The 17,148-nt window shown below is 45.1% G+C and overlaps 1 protein-coding gene across 1 annotated transcript in view; it reads left to right on the forward strand.

Moving 5' to 3' along the window:
• PPP1R27 (protein phosphatase 1 regulatory subunit 27) overlaps positions 1-17,148 on the forward strand; it is a 41,769-nt gene that overhangs the window by 1,348 nt on the left and 23,273 nt on the right. The window contains exon 2 of the mRNA XM_073607936.1: positions 4,953-5,103. Within this exon, the coding sequence (XP_073464037.1) occupies positions 4,953-5,103 (151 nt within the window). The remainder of the gene's footprint in view (positions 1-4,952; positions 5,104-17,148) is intronic.

Below are 17,148 nucleotides of genomic sequence, written 5' to 3' on the forward strand. Positions count from 1 at the left end.
ATATGATGTGATAAAGGGATAAAGAAAAGTAGAGTCTTATTTTAATCCGCTTAAAGAAAAATATTTTCTACAAATTGACTAAAAATTTTAGAAAATTGTGTTCAATAATTCTAAAAACCTATAAGGTATAATAAAGCCAGACACATGTAGAAACGTCTGCATTGTCTATATGTCTATATATATATATATTGTCTATATGTTAAGACGTATTTCTATCTTTCTGTATAGGAAATGTATAGACGTGATAATATCTCATTATATTTCTTGACTTAAATTGAAAAAAATTGTCTTCAATAATTATAAAAGCCCAAGAAGGAGGGGTGTAATATAGCCAAAAGAATGTACAACTTAAGCACTGTCTATATATTGAGAGACTGAGACAATTCTATATATCTCTATAAGACCTATCTGGAGATATATATATATGATTATATCATTCATAATATTTATTGACTTAAAATTGGAGAAAATTGTGTTCAATAATTCTAAAAGCCCAAAAAGGGGTATAATATAGCCAGAAAAATGTACATCTTAGGCATTGTCTATATATTGAGAGGTTGAGGTATTTCTATGGGGTTAATTTCCTAAAACTGGAGTGCGCAAAATCTGGCGCAGCTGTGCATAGGAACCAATCAGCTTCCAGGTTTTATTGTCAAAGCTTAATTGAACAAGCTGAATTTAGAAGCTGATTGGCTACCATGTACAGCTGCACCAGATTGTGCACCCTGCAGTTTTAGTAAATCAACCCCTATACAGTATGTCTTGTATAAGACATATCTGGAGAGATATAGATAACCCATCATAATATTTATTGACCAAAAATTGTAGAAAATGTTATTCAATAACAGCCTAAAAGCCTATACGGGGCTTAATACAACTAGACTAATGTACAAACTTGCCCATTGCCTATATATATATATATATATATATATATATATATATATATATATTGTCTATATGTTGACAGATTGACATATTTGATATTTTTTCTATATGTCTGCATAACACATGTCTGGAGAGATATAGATATGATTATATCAGTCATTATATTTTTGGACTAAAAATTGGAGAAAATTGCATTTAATAATTCTGAAAGTCCAAATAAGGCATAATAAAACCAGAAGAATGTACAACTTTGCCATTGTCTAATGTCTATATATATTGTCTATATATTGAGAGATTGAGGTATTTCTATATGTCTTGTATAAGACATATCTGGAGAGATATAAACATGATAATCAGTCTTTATATTTATGGGCTAAAATTGGTAGAAAAAAATGTATTTAATAATTCTAAAAGCATATATGGGGCATAATACAACCAGACTAATATACAAACTTGGGCACTGTCTATATATATTGTTTATATGTTGAGAGATTGACGTATTTTATGTTTTTCTATATGCCTGTATAAGACAAATCTGGAGAGTTATAGATTTGATAATATCAGTCAATATATTCATTGACTAAAAATTGGAGAACATTGTATTCAATAATTCTATGAGCCCAAATAAAGTGTAAAATAACCAGAAGAATGTACGACTTGGGCATTGTCTTTATATTATTTCCTATATATTGAGATATTGCGGTATTTCTGTATGTCTGTATACAACATATCTGGAGAGATATAGACACAATAATATATGTTAGCATTATATTTATTGACTAAACATTGGAGATAATTGTATTCAATAATTCTATAAGCCCAAAATATGGTGCAATTTAACCAGAAGAATGTACAACTTGGGCATTGCCTATGTATTGTATATTGTCTATATATTGAGATATTGAGGTATTTCTATATGTCTGTATAAGACATATCTGGAAAGCTATAGACATGATAATATCGGTTTTACATATCTGAGATTATTCTTCACTTGATGAGTACAGTTTATATTCCAAGGATCAATATGCCCAATTGTGTCTATTAATCTGGTTTTGTTACACCCTATATAAGCTTTTATTCAGTAAAATTTTATACAATTCTTTAGTCAATTTGTGGAGTATATATTTTTTTGGTCTATGGGGACAAAATACGCCTGTACTTCTTTTTATTCCTTATTCATGTCTATTCAAAATAATTAAAGTAGACTTTGTTGACCACTAACTCTATGGAGAGGTGCTAAATCCATGGCCAACTGAGCAGTCAAAAACAGTGGCTTGGTTGTCTGAAGATAAAAATAGGCTCCCCTCTCTCAAGTCACCCTTTTGTCTCCACCTCCTACCCACCTCCAAGTCACCCCCTTGTCTCTGCCCCCTACCCACCTCCAAGCACTATGTTTCCACCCCCTACCCACCTGCAAGCACTGTCCCTTGTTTCCACCACCTACCCACTTCCAAGAACCGTCCCTTGTTTCCACCCCCTACCCACATCCAAGCACCGTCCCTTGTTTCCGTCCCTTATCCACCTCCAAGCACCGTCCCTTGTTTCCACCCCCTACCCACCTCCAAGCACCGTCCCTTGTTTCCACCCGCTACCCACCGCTAAGCCCTGTCCCTTGTTTCCACCCCCTACCCACCTCCAAGCACCATCCCTTGTTTCCACCCCCTACCCACCTCCAAGCACCGTCCCTTGTTTCCACCCCCTACCCATTTCCAAGCACCGTTCCTTGTTTCCACCCACTACCCACCTCTAAGCACGTCCCTTGTTTCCACCCCCTACCTACCTCCAAGCACCGTCCCTTGTTTCCACCCCCTACCCACCTCCAAGCACCATCCCTTGTTTCCACCCCCTACCCACCTCCAAGCACCGTCCCTTGTTTCCACCCCCTACCCATCTCCAAGCACTGTCCCTTGTTTCCACCCCCTACCCACCTCCAAGCACTGTCCCTTGTTTCCACCCCCTACCCACCGCCAAGCACTGTCCCTTGTTTCCACCCCCTACCCACCGCCAAGCACATCCCTTGTTTCTACCCCCTATCCACCTCCAAGCACCGTCCCTTGTTTCCACCCCCTACCCACCTCCAAGCACCGTCTCTTGTTTCCACCCCCTACCCGCCACCAAGCACGTCCCTTGTTTCCACCCCCTACCCATCTCTAAGCACCGTCCCTTGTTTCCACCCCCTACCCACCCCCAAGCACCATCCCTTGTTTCCACCCCCTACCCACCTCCAAGCACCATCCCTTGTTTCCACCCCCTACCCACCGCCAAGCACGTCCCTTGTTTCCACCCCCTACCCACTTCCAAGCACCGTCCCTTGTTTCCACCCCCTACCTACCTCCAAGCACTGTCCCTTGTTTCCACCCCCTACCCACCCCCAAGCACCATCCCTTGTTTCCACCCCCTACCCACCTCCAAGCACCATCCCTTGTTTCCACCCCCTATCCACCTCCAAGCACCATCCCTTGTTTCCACCCCCTATCCACCTGCAAGCACCGTCCCTTGTTTCCACCCCCTACCCATCTCTAAGCACCGTCCCTTGTTTCCACCCCCTAGTGCTGGAGGTGCCGAAACTGCATTCCCCCTGAAAGAAAAGCCCTGGACATGGTTTAGGAAAACCATATAATATGAGGCCACACCTAACACTTCCAATTTGTATGCAATCAGTCAGGCCCTTGCACTACATAGTTGAATGTAAATCTAGAGGAAATTGAAAATTGTATAATATATGGCCATCTTGAGATGTGGTGGCTGCATTAGATTTCTTTTTTAAAGCTTTTTCCGCCCTCTGTTTTCACCTGGTGATCTGGCCAGTAACAAACCTCCTACATTAAAGTGCCCCCACTCTGGATGAAGGAGCACAGGGGACACCTTTGGACAGCAGCATTGCCAGTCTGGGGAGAGGGGAGTGTTAGATGTACTAGCAGATTTAAATACACTTACTAACCAAAGCCAAACTGCAGCTCACACTTTTTAGTAGATATCCAAAAGTCTGTTTGGAGACTTGTGCTGAGAAAAGACAGGAGTTGCCTCTGCGGACCTACTTTTGGAAATACAGACTGCCCGGCTGTGTCTGGTTTGAACAAGCTTGCGACAGATGATCTGCATACCTGCTCAGGAGCACTGACTGAAAGTAATGAAGTCAGAGGATCAAGATGATTGGTATCGATCACTCACTGTGTTCATTCAGAAAAGGAAGGGGCCAGTAAATTACTTATTTACCGGCCCCTTTCCCCCGATCCCCCTGCTTAGCAGCTGGAGGGAAGAAGATGAGGAGATGCTGGCAGTGCCGCAGGGGGAGGAACAAGAGGATCGGTGTCTGCAATAAGGCAGCACAGGCCATCCCAGGTTGCCCGAACCCCCCTTTTAAACTGATAGGACCTGGGCCAGGTACAGGAGGGCCGGCTGTATTGCAATATCAGTGGCCCTGGTGGGCAGAGTTATTAGGGTGTGCCCAGGCACACTTGGCACAGCCCCTGCGCATGCCTATGAGTGACATCATCACTGTGCTGTACATAGCCTGTGCAGAGCTGTGGGCGGGGCCAAGCAGGCTCCACCCACTATAGGCTGTCTGCAGAAAGCTTCAGGAGGGGGCGAAAACCAGACCAGTCACTCTGCACAAGGAGAGAGAAAGCAGTGAGTGGTCTTTATTACAGGAAGCCAACATTTCATACTCAATTACTGCACAGATCTTGAAAAAATACACAAAGCACACCAAGATTCAAGAAGAATACTCATGCTAGAGGCCGGTATTACAAATCCTCATCCTTTACAGCCTACCTGACCTCTGACAATAGGGGGGTACAGCCAGTCCTCCGGTACTGAATCTGGGCATCATAAAGTGAGCAGAAGTGCCTGGTTCTGGTACAAGAGGACTGCTTATATCTGCACCTTGCCTCCTGTATTTAGACAATATTTGCTGATCACAGAGTCTTGTTCCAATAGGTCATATTGGCTATAAATTCTCCACAAGGAAAAAGCAGAAATAGGGAAATCCTGAAATATCCAGCAAGAAAGTAGAAACGGAGTAGGGAAAGAAGTATTAATTGCGATCCCTATATTGTGTCTCCCAGGCATGGGTGCTTTGCATGAAGCTGTCCTCTCTGGGAATCTGGAATGCGTCAAGTTGTTGGTGAAATACGGAGCGGACATCGAACAGAGAGATGAAAACGGCTGGACCCCTCTGCACATGGCGTGTAGTGATGCACATCCGCACATCGCCAGGTGAGCTCTGTGATGGGATGAAATCAAACTTCTTATGGCATGTATTGTAAAAAGGGGCACGGAGTGCAGAAAGATGAATCGATAAAGTGGCTAGATATAAATTATTATTTTTTAGGCAGTAACCAACATGTTATGGGAGTTTCCAAATCCTCCTTCTTTAGGGCTTCAGATATCATTCTACTTAGAGGCGAGAAACACGAAGGACTGGTGTTACATACCTTTCATGGTCAGGGGTCAGGCTCAGAGACCAGTAGCTATAGCAGTAGAAAGGCTCCCACCAACCAGCACAGAAGCAGGTCACCCTGGAAGATGACGCGGTCTCATCTGCGGTTGGGAGTCCAAGTACTAACTGGTATTCACCAGAGCTCCTGAGGGTGGAGATGGGTTTTGCTGTGTGTTAGTACCAGGTCATGGTCCTCAGGATTTCCCCACCAGGAAGTGAGCAAGCTGGGGTCCAGTAGCAGATATAGTAACAAGTGGTTGCAGGTTTGGATCAAGCAAAAACGTGGTCGAGGAACAAGCCAAAGGTCAATAACAAATATTTTCAGGTTGAGATCAAGCAGAAGTGTAGTTGAGGAACAACCCAAAGGTCAGTACCAAATGGTTTCAGATTGAGATCAAGCAGAAGCATAGTCGAGGAACAAGCTAAAGGTTAATAACCAATGGTTGTAGGTTGGGATCAAGAGGAAGCATAGTCAAGGAACAAGCCAAAGGTCAAAAACAAATGGTTGCAGGTTGGGATCAAGCAGAAGTGTAGTAGAGGAACAAGTCAAAGGTCAATAACAAATGGTTTCAGGTTGGGATCAAGCGGAAGCGTAGTCAAAGAACAAGCCAAAGGTAGATAAAAAATGGTTTCAGGTTGGGATCAAGCGGAAGCATGGTCGAGGAATAAGCCAAAGGTCGGTATTAAGTGGTAGTAAAGATAAGGACAGCTGCAGGTATACAAAGGAGCGATCTATCGGCTGGAGAGAGCACAATAATCTGACCAACAGGAAGTGCAGAGACATGGCTTAAATCAGGAAGCTAATGGGAGGAGCAAAGAGTTCAAGGTTCACTGGAAACAAGAGAAAAGGCAAAATTGTCCAATAGGTCAGACAGAGCGCTGTCTAGCATCTCAGGTGGCACAGCGAGAAGAACCTTAGTCAGGCACCGCAGATGGTTCAATTCTGGACCCTGACATTACCTGATGCAGAGCAGTTTCCACTCAAGCCTCCCTGGAAGCTGAGACAGGATCTGCAAGGGAGGTGGAAAGTCACAAGTGCCAGGGTGTTGACACTGTGGACTGGAACTTGTACTTGGTAGTACACTGAGGATGTGCTTAGTTCAGTTAAAGTCAGATCCCAAGCCTGGTCTGGTAACAGCCAAGTTGTAGGCAGGATCAGAGTCAGGGACAGTCAAAGGTTGGCAACAAACGGGCAGTGAGGTAGGAATTCACTAGACAGGACGAATCCAGGTAGAGTTCAGTAGCAGAGATAGACAGCGAACAAAGCTGACAAGGGTAATTCGAAAGTGAGGTCATGTGAAAGCTGGGTCAATTGCAGAATCGGAATGAGTATCAGTATCAAAACACTTGTCAGGAGTCAACAGCAGAGAAGATCAGATCTGTGTGGCCACGCTTAGAAACTGAGATTAGACTATATATAGTAAATGTATTATTAGTAAAACAAAATGCATCCACACACCAGCAAAAGGAAACAAGCAAATATGAAGATACAAGTGAACAACAACCATATAACCAAAACGCCTAAGTAACAACATAGGTGTTTGCAGCCTATTGCATTAGGGTGTGCACCCCAAAGCTCAAACACTGTGTGTGTGTCTGTATATATATATATATATATATATATATATATATATATGGCACACCGATCTCCCTAGTGGCATAGTAAAAGAGGAGTACTGCGCACTTAGGGTTGCCACCTGTCCAGGATTCACCTGGACAGTCCAGGTTTTTGAATCATGTGTCCGGGTTTCAGTCCACCTGAAACCCGGACACATTATTCAGACAGGAATGTGGCTTGGAACAGGGCTTGACAGGAGGGTGAGGGGGCACTATGTGCGTCACATTACTATTCTCTTTGGAGTGCCCAAAGGTGTCCCAGGTCTGTTACAATCCTATAGTGTATATTTAAAAAATATATATGTCTGTGCGCCACTAAAGTGTCCAGGTTGGGCTTGAAGAAAAAGTGGCAACCCAATGCGCACTAGGTTGCTAGGGTGTGCCCAGGCACATCTGGAACACCTTGTGCGCATGCCTATGAGTAACAGGAATGGGATGGGGAGACCTCTGATGTGATGGGGGGAACCGCTGATGTTATGGGGGGACCTCTGATGTGATTGGAAGACTACTGATGTGATGGAGGGAACCTCTGGTGTGACAGGAGGACCTCTGATGTGATGGGGGACCTCTGATGTGATGGGGAGACCACTGATGTGATGGGGGACCTCTGATGTGATGGGGAGACCACTGATGTGATGGGGAGACCACTGATGTGATGGGGGACCTCTGATGTGATGGGGAGACCACTGATGTGATGGGGGACCTCTGATGTGATGGGGAGACCACTGATGTGATGGGGGACCTCTGATGTGATGGGGAGACCACTGATGTGATGGGGAGACCACGGATGTGATGGGGGACCTCTGATGTGATGGGGAGACCACTGATGTGATGGGGAGACCACTGATGTGATGGGGGACCTCTGATGTGATGGGGAGACCACTGATGTGATGGGGGACCTCTGATGTGATGGGGAGACCACTGATGTGATGGGGAGACCACTGATGTGATGGGGGACCTCTGATGTGATGGGGAGACCACTGATGTGATGGGGAGACCACTGATGTGATGGGGGACCTCTGATGTGATGGGGAGACCACTGATGTGATGGGGGACCTCTGATGTGATGGGGAGACCACTGATGTTATATGGAAGTCCTTTCATGTGAAGGAGGGCTCTGATGTGATCACCCATTAGCCAATAACAGATAAGAAGGGCAGCAAAGTATCAAGTTTTTATCTGGTAAACGACATTCAGTCTTGATTAGCCCCCTGTTCACACCGCATGACAAGTCGCACCCTATTGTCGGCAATGGAACTGTTCAAAGCCGTGCGACTCCGACTTTGTGGTGCTGCGCCGAATTGAAAAAAAGATTCCGCCACTATTTTTGCGATTTCAGGCGCGACCTGCATATACATCTGTGCATGAAATCGCACAGATGTCGGTCAAGCTGCACCTGAAGTCGCACTGACCTGCAGTTTTGAAATTGTGCGACTTCAAGTTAAGTCGCACCATTTCAAAGTTGGATTTAGTGTGAATAGGGGCTTAGTGTATTTCTTAAACAAATGACATTTGTTTCATCAAAGAGTGTTTTGCGAGAGACCCTTTCAGGCCCCCGTTCACATCTGGCAATTTGGGATCGTGGGCAGAATCGCCGCGATTCTGCCCGCAATTCCAAATTACATTGCAATAGTGGCAAAACGCACCATGTGTGTTTGGGTGCCACTCATTGTTATTGTGGTTTTGGCGTGATAAATCGTACTGCAATCGCTGCAAACTGCATCGTGCGAAGCTTGCCGCTCAAAAGAAGCTCCTGCTCCTTTTTGGGGTGACATGCTTCATGCAATACGATTTATCGAGCGACAATCACGGCCAAACAGCACCGTGTTTAGATGCCGTTATAAAATTAATGGCACCCAAACACGCATGGTGTGTTTTGCCACTATTGCGGTGCAATTTGGAATTCTACCTGTGATCCCAAATCTCCAGATGTGAACGGGACCTGAAGACAATAGGTCAATTGCATAGTATTGGCTTTGTGTTTATGTACTATCAAAAAGAACACATATTGGCAATTGTTCCTATTATGATGAGACAACATTCGATCCAAACATTGCTAGAAGCCTGACCTTGCTTTCCAGACAAGAACAGGGACTGGCCAGATTTTGATTCATGTGTAGCAAGGTCCCAGGCCTCCTTTGATCTAATGAAAACCTCCAGGGATAGCTGACATCCTTCTGTATGTTGTGGGTTGTGAGGCATGGTGGGTGTATAGTTGTTAAAGATATTGGGCGACAGACAAGTCTTGGATGCACAAGAAAGTTTATTTCTCTTAACAAACCTTTTTTTTTTGGGGGGGGGGTGGGGTGGGGGGAGAGGGTTAGGGCCAGGACACCCTTGGGTAGTTGCAAGATTAATTGGCAGACTCCGAGACTTCAACAGGAGGACAGCCATGCAGGGAAAATCATCCAGCAAGATGCCACATCTGCATGTGTAGGATTGATGTCTCCTATGGCAACAGTCTTTAACAGCTCCTAACACAACTCCTTGTAGTTCTTCAGCCCACTGAGCTCCCGGTCTCTCTCACTAGACTAGATGATTCCCTGCCACCGAATCCCTTGAGCTCTTCCAATCTTCACGGTGGTATCTTCCTCAAGCGTCACCCCCGCTTCTCTGCTGGGTCCCTAGCTTGGCACACAAGATACTTCTCAAGCTTCACACCTGTTGGCCCGCTCGGTCACTAGCTTGACTCACAAGGCTGCTCTGCAAGCGTCTCCTCCGCTGGTTAAATCCCTGACTTGATACCCACTGAAGTTTCCCGATTCTTCAACGTCCCCAGTTGGTGAGAATACTCCTCCGGTACTTGCTTCAGTTACTCACTGTGGTCCCTGGTAATAAGGCGGATGGTCCCTTAGTGGTGACAGCTTTCCCTTCTACCTCCGACCACGACAGGTTCTCCGGCTGGCAGAACCGTCACTTCTGGTTGGACTGCAAGCCGCAATCCCAACCCTGCGCTGCCCTCAGACAGCCTAGCAGCCAGATGTGCCCGGGATAGGCCCAATCTCCAGCTAAGCAAGCCGGGCAATACAACACACGTCCATCCAGACAGCTGTCCTGGTGGCACAGAACCCCGATCACCTGACTCCAATATATAGGCTCTTCCAACAGGCCAAGGGATTCAAGAAAACCCCTGCACATTGGCTGAGATACCCCATATACCCATAACCTGACCTTGGGTTGCCCTTCTCATATCTAGTATAACCAAGTACCCGGCCACCTAGTGGTAGAAGAGAAAAGTGCAACAAGGCCAAACTTAGGGAGAAAACAATGGATCTCTAATCAACCCCTCTACCTCCGACCACGTCAGGTTCTCCGGCCGGCAGAACCATCACTTCTGGTTAGACTGCAAGATGCAATCCCAACTCTGTGCTGCTCTCTTACTTGGCTGTCTGGGTGGACGTGTGTTGTATTGCCCGGGTTGCTTAGCTGGAGTTTGGGCCTATCCCGGGCACATCTGGCTGCTAGGCTGTCTGAGGGCCCATCCAGAAGTAAGAGAGCAGCACAGGGTTGGGATTGCGTCTTGCAGTCTAACCAGAAGTGATGGTTCTGCCGGCCGGAGAACCTGACGTGGTCTGAGGTAGCGGGGTTGATTGTTAGAGATCCATTGATTTCTAATCAACAATCAACCAGGATAACTACTCCTAGCAAGTAAATTTGTGAGGAGCAACCCTGCCTAAACTCCAGGGGGCTACACATGTATGTTTTTTGGTTGTACACAAATCGATCTATTGATTGGAAAGCTCTAGCTGTGTTTATAGGTGAGCGCAGCCTATTGGAATAGGGTGTGCACCCTCAAAATTCAAACACACATACCTTCCTCTGCAGCCTCAGCTGCACTGGACGTTAAATGAATGGAAAGTGCTCTGTGCTGAGCGGCTTCCTGTTCATTCACAAACGGAAGTATAGTAAACACAGTTTACTATGCTTCAGTTATGAATAAACACAGTGAGTGAGTGTGTTCATTTTGAAAAGGAAGGGGCCAGCAAATGACATATTGGGATTGACTTACTAAAAGCAAATAGACGGTGCACTTTGCAAAGTGCAGTTGCACTCTGCAAGTGCAATTGCTCCAGAGCTTAGTAAATGAGGAAGAACTCTGCTGACATCCATCAACCAATCATGTGCAAGCAAAAATGCAGTTCTTTTTTAATTTTCCTTGCATGTGATTGGCTGTTCTTTGCAAAGTGAAGCTTTACCTCATTTACTAAAATCTGGAGCAATTGCATTTGCAGAGTGCCCAGTCTATTTGCCTTTAGTAAATCAACCCCATTGACTAGCTCTTTCCCCCGCTCTCCATCTTGAAACATCCCCCGTAGCAGCCGAGGGGAGAGGAGAGGAGGATAACCTGGAGAATTGCAAGGGGGCCACCATGGGGAAGCCTGGGCAGTAGGGGGAAACAGCACCACAAAGAGTGATTACCCAGGCACACCTGGCATACCCCCTGCACATGCGCGTTTCCTCTGTGATTACACACAGCGGAAGCCGATCTGCGGGTGCCGGGTACTCGACGTCCGCCGCCACTAGCCATTCGTAAGGCAGGGACACAGGACTGCGATCTGCCTATGTAAACAAGGCAGATCGCCGTTCTGACAGGGGGGGAAGGGATGGCGTTTGTGTCTCTGCAAAGCAGGGAATAAATTCCATATCTTCCCCTAGTAAAAGCACCTCCCACAGTTCACATAAACACTGGTTAGGCACCCAGTTAACCCTTTGATCGCCCCTGACGTTAACCCCTTCCCCTAGCCAGTGTCATTAGTACAGTGACAGTACATATTTTTAGCACTGATCACTATATTAGTGTCACTGGTCCCCAAAGAGTGTCAGTTAGTCTCTGACTGTCCACCTCAATATCGCAGTCCCGCTATAAGTCGCTGATCGCCACCATTACTAGTAAAAATATAAAATAAAAACATTCCATAGTTTGTAGATGCTGTAACTTTTGTGCAAACCAATCAATACATGCTCTTATGATTTTTTTCTCCAAAAAATATATAGCAGAATACATATCGGCCTAAATGGATGAAGAAATTCGTTTTTTTTTTTTCAATTTTTATATTGGATATGGTTTATAGCAGAAAGTAAAAAATATTGTTTTTTTTTTCAAAATTGTCGGGTTTTTTTTTGTTTATAGTGCAAAAAAAAAAAAAAAGAGGTGATCAAATACCAACAAAAGAAAGCTCTATTTGTTGGGCGCGGGGGGGGGGATATACATTTATTTATTTGAGTACAGTGTCGCATGACCGCGCAATTGTCAGTTAAAGTAATAAATGGTCTGGTCATGAAGGGGGGGGGGTAAATCTTACAGAGGGCAAGTGGTTAGGGGTCTCTGCCTCTGACAGCAGCCATGTGTTCTTCAATCCGTAACAACCCCTGAAGGAGACTGGCCTGTCACGTCTTGACATAAGATCACTGTCACATTTTTTTCCAAGTGATCACCCAAGAACAACACCAGGTCACCTTTTTTAGATGAGGCCAGAGGATTTCTTGTGAACCGCCAGATGACAGGTGTCTTCATGTGGGGCCAAATTAAAAAAAACAAAGAATAATTCCCAAGAAGACAGATAAAAAGTTTTTTTTTTTTTTTTGTAATATCTTGAAATCTTTAAAAGTCAAGTAGCACAAACCAACCAAAAGTTGAATTTAGGTTTCTGGCATAGTATAAGTGGCAGCTGATGAGTCAGAGATAGGGACTACTTACGGGGATTACAGGGGCTTAGGAGTTGCTACGGGGCGGAGCGACATAGTGATGTTGATCGCGGAGCTCGGTTACCGGAAGTGTGGGTTGCTTTCTCTACGCCGGCCAGCAAGACTGTTTTAGCGTTTGACAGTGCCTCCGGAAAGTATTCACAGCACTTCACTTTTTACACATTTTGTTATGTTACAGTCTTATGCCCTGTACACACGGTCTGCAATTGTTCGGAAATTCCGACAACAAAATCCATGGATTTTTTCTGACGGATGTTGGCTCAAACTTGTCTTGCATACACACGGTCACACAAAGTTGTTGGAAAATCCGATCATTCTGAACGCGGTGACGTAAAACACGTACGTCGGGACTATAAACGGGGCAGTAGCCAATAGCTTTCCTCTCTTAATTTATTCTGAGCATGCGTGGCACTTTGTGCGTCGGATTTGGGTACAGACGATCGGAATTTCCGACAACGGATTTTGTTGTCGGAAATTTTTATAGCAAGCTCTCAAAATTTGTGTGTCGGAAATTCCAATGGAAAATGTGTGATGGAGCCTACACACGGTCGGAATTTCTGACAACGAGGTCCTATCACACATTTTCCATCGGAAAATCCGACCGTGTGTAAGGGGCATAATTCCAAAATGGAATAATTTATTATTTTCCTCAAAATTCTACAAACGATACCCCATAATGAAAACATGAAAGACTGTTTGAAATCTTAACAAATTTATTAAAAATAAAAAAATGAAAAAAATCTCATATTTATTACATAGTAGGTGAGGTTGAAAAAAACCCAAAAGTCCATCAAGTTCAAACTATGGACACATAAGTATTACAGCCTTTGCTCAATACTTTGTTGAAGCAACTTTGGCACCAATTACAGCTTCAAATCTTTTGAGTATGATGTTACAAGCTTGGCACACCTATTTTTGGGCAGTTTCTCCCATTCTTCTTTGCAGGACCTCTCAAGCTCCATCAGGTTGGATGGGGAGCGTCGGTGCACAGCCATTTTCAGATCTCTCCAGAGATGTTCAATCGGGTTCAAGTCTGGGCTCTGGCTGGGTCAATCAAGGACATTCACAGAGTTGTTCTGTAGCCACTTCTTTGTTATCTTGGCTGTGTGCTTAGGGTCATTGTCCTGTTGAAGGATGAACGTTCGCCCTAGTCTGAGGTCCAGAGCGCTCCGGAGCAGGTTTTCATCAAGGATGTCTCTGTACATTGCTGCATTCATCTTTCCCTCGATCCTGACTAGTTTCCCAGTTCCTGCCACTGAAAAACATCTCTACAGCATGATGCTGCCACCACCATGCTTCACTGTAGGGATGGTATTGGCCAGGTGCCTGTTTTCCTCCAGACATGATGCTTGATATTAAGGCCAAAAATAATTCAATCTTTCTTTCATCAGACCAGAGAATTTTGTTTCTCATGGTCTGAGAGTCCTTCAGGTGCCTTTTGGCAAACACCATATGGGATGTGCCTTTTACTGAGGAGTGACTTTCGTCTGGCCACTCTACCATACAGTAATTAACAAAAAGGTAAAAGCTGTCACTAGAGCTACACCCAATTAAGGAGATAACTACGGAGGAAAACAGTGCAAGACAATTTCTCTACCTAGTTATGGGTACCATCACCCAATCCAAACAGACTAAAGGTTTGTTCCTCTGAATCAGGGCAGCATAAAGAAAAAGAGAGGACTGAGTCAAAAAAGAGGATTCTTCAAGGAGGAACAACTGGTATTATCAAAAATCCTTCTCTTTATTTTGAAAAATTCCAATCCACATACAACATAAAAATATCCTCCACCACATTGAAGAATTAAAAAATGACAAAGTTGTGAAGACACAGGTAGCTACCACAATCAACTCTCACACTATGGAACATATAATATATAATATAATGGTAGTAAACTGTCTGAAATGCTCATCTTGGTGGGAATTATATTCACATTACTGGATTGGCTGACCACCAACTGATCTCAGTATGGAGTATCCACCATACAGGCCTAATTGGTGGAGTGCTGCAGAGATGGTTGTTCTTCTGGAAGGTTGTCCTCTCTCCACAGAGAAATGCTAGAGCTCTGTCAGAGTGACCATCAGGTTCTTGGTCACCTCCCTGACTAAGGTCCTTCTCCCCTGATCGCTCAGTTTGACTTGGCGGCCCACTCTAGGAAGAGTCCTGGTGGTTCCAAACTTCTTCGATTAACAGATGATGGAGGCCACTGTGCTTATTGGGACCTTCAATGCTGCAGAAATGTTTCTGTATCCCTCCCCAGATCTGTCCCTCTATACAATCCTGTCTCGGAGGTCTACAGACAATTCCTTGGACTTCATGGCTTGGTTTGTGCTCTGACATACACTGTTAACTGTGGGACCTTATATAGACTGGTGTGTGCCTTTCCAAATCATGTCCAATCAACTGAATTTAACACAGGTGGACTCCAATCAAGTTGTAGAAACATCTCAAGGATGATCAGTGAAACAGGAGGCACCAGAGCTCAATTTTGAGTGTCATGACAAAGACTGCGAATACCAGGGGAGTTGCTAGGTGGCAAAAAGACCAGGATTCAGCCTGAAATCCAAGGCCGGCGCGGGGGGAGGGGGTGCGGCGTCGGTAGTGGCGCAGGGTTTTTTGGCTGGGCGGTGTGCTTGTGTGGTGGGGGGTAAGTTCTCTTGCTGGTTGCTGCCTGGCTTACCGGTGCCCATCAATGCTGACCACTAAACTTACCTGCCTGACACACTGACCTACCTGACATACATACACTGACCTACCTACCTGACACGCACTGACCTACCTGACATACATACCCTGACCTATCTACCTGACATGCACTGACCTACCTGACATGCACTGACCTTCCTGACACACATACACTGACCTACCTTCCTGACACGTACTGACCTACATGACATACACTGACCTACCTGACACGCACTGACCTACCTGACATACATACACTGACCTACCTGACACGCACTGACCTACCTGACATACATACACTGACCTACCTGACACGCACTGACCTACCTGACATACATACACTGACCTACCTGACACACATTGACCTACCTGACATACATACACTGACCTACCTGACACACACTGACCTACCTGCCTACCTCACATACATACACTGACCTACCTGACACGCACTGACCTACCTGACATACATACACTGACCTACCTGACACGCACTGACCTACCTGACATACATACACTGACCTACCTGACACACATGGACCTACATGAAATACACTGACCTACCTGACATACATACACTGACCTACCTGACATACATACACTGACCTACCTGACACACACTGACCTACCTGACATACATACACTGACCTACCTGACACACACTGACCTACATGACATACACTGACCTACCTGACATACATACACTGACCTACCTGACACGCACTGACCTACCTGACACACACTGATCTACCTGACACGCACTGACCTACCTGACCCACACTGACCTACCTGACATACATACACTGACCTACCTGACTCACACTGACCTACCTGATATACATACACTGACCTACCTGACATACATACACTGACCTACATACACTGACGGTAGTGACACATACACTGACCTACCTGACCAGGAGACTTCCTGTGTCCTGCAGCAGCAGCTCAGTCGTGGTGTGTGGTGCTTGCCCATCTTCACAACAGGCAGGGAGAGGAGAGTGGAGAGCCGAGCAGGGATCTCACAGGGGCACGGCGGCCGCATTGTAATTCCCACCTTCTGGAGCCTGCAGCGCCTATGATGGACGTCACACATCCTGCGGTCCCACCATTGGACCAGTGGGACGTCCATCATAGGCGCTCCAGGCTCCAGAAGGCGAGACCTGCTATGTGACTCGGCCGCGCTCGGCGCCGCTTGACATCAGATTGGTCCCCACTCGGTGGCGCTCGGGGCTTTTAATAGAACCTTGCCCACTCGAGACCCGGGCTTTTTTACTCTTGGAAATTGTTTAGGTTGCTTCGCCAGTGTCAGTGCAATGCTGGCATGGATGAATCAAAGATGTATGTACATTCCTCTGTATGCATTTCAGCTGTGTAGGCCCTTCTGTACTTGTGATCTAGGCCAGTGGTACTCAAGCTTATGAAGACTAAAGCCCAATAAATTCTTCCAAAATCTTCCATACCCCAATAGTTAACCACTTCAATAAAGGGCACTTTTATCCTCTTCCTGCCCAGGCCAATTTTCAGCGCTGTCACACTTGGAATGACAATTATGCAGCCATGCAACACTGTAACTATACGAAATTTAAAAAAAAGAATTCACACAAACAGAGCTTTCTTTTGGTGGTATTTAATCACCACTAGGTTTTTTTATTTGTTGCTAAACAAATGAAAAAAGACCAAAAAATGAAAAAAAAAATGCCATTTTCTTTGTTTGTTTTATAAAATGTTAATAAATATTCTTTCTTCATAAATTTAGGGCAAAATGTATTCTGCTACATTTTTTGGATGGAAATAACCCAAATCAGTGTATATT

The sequence above is a fragment of the Aquarana catesbeiana genome, linkage group LG12 (genome assembly GCF_042186555.1).
Source record: "Aquarana catesbeiana isolate 2022-GZ linkage group LG12, ASM4218655v1, whole genome shotgun sequence".
NCBI lineage: Eukaryota > Metazoa > Chordata > Amphibia > Anura > Ranidae > Aquarana > Aquarana catesbeiana.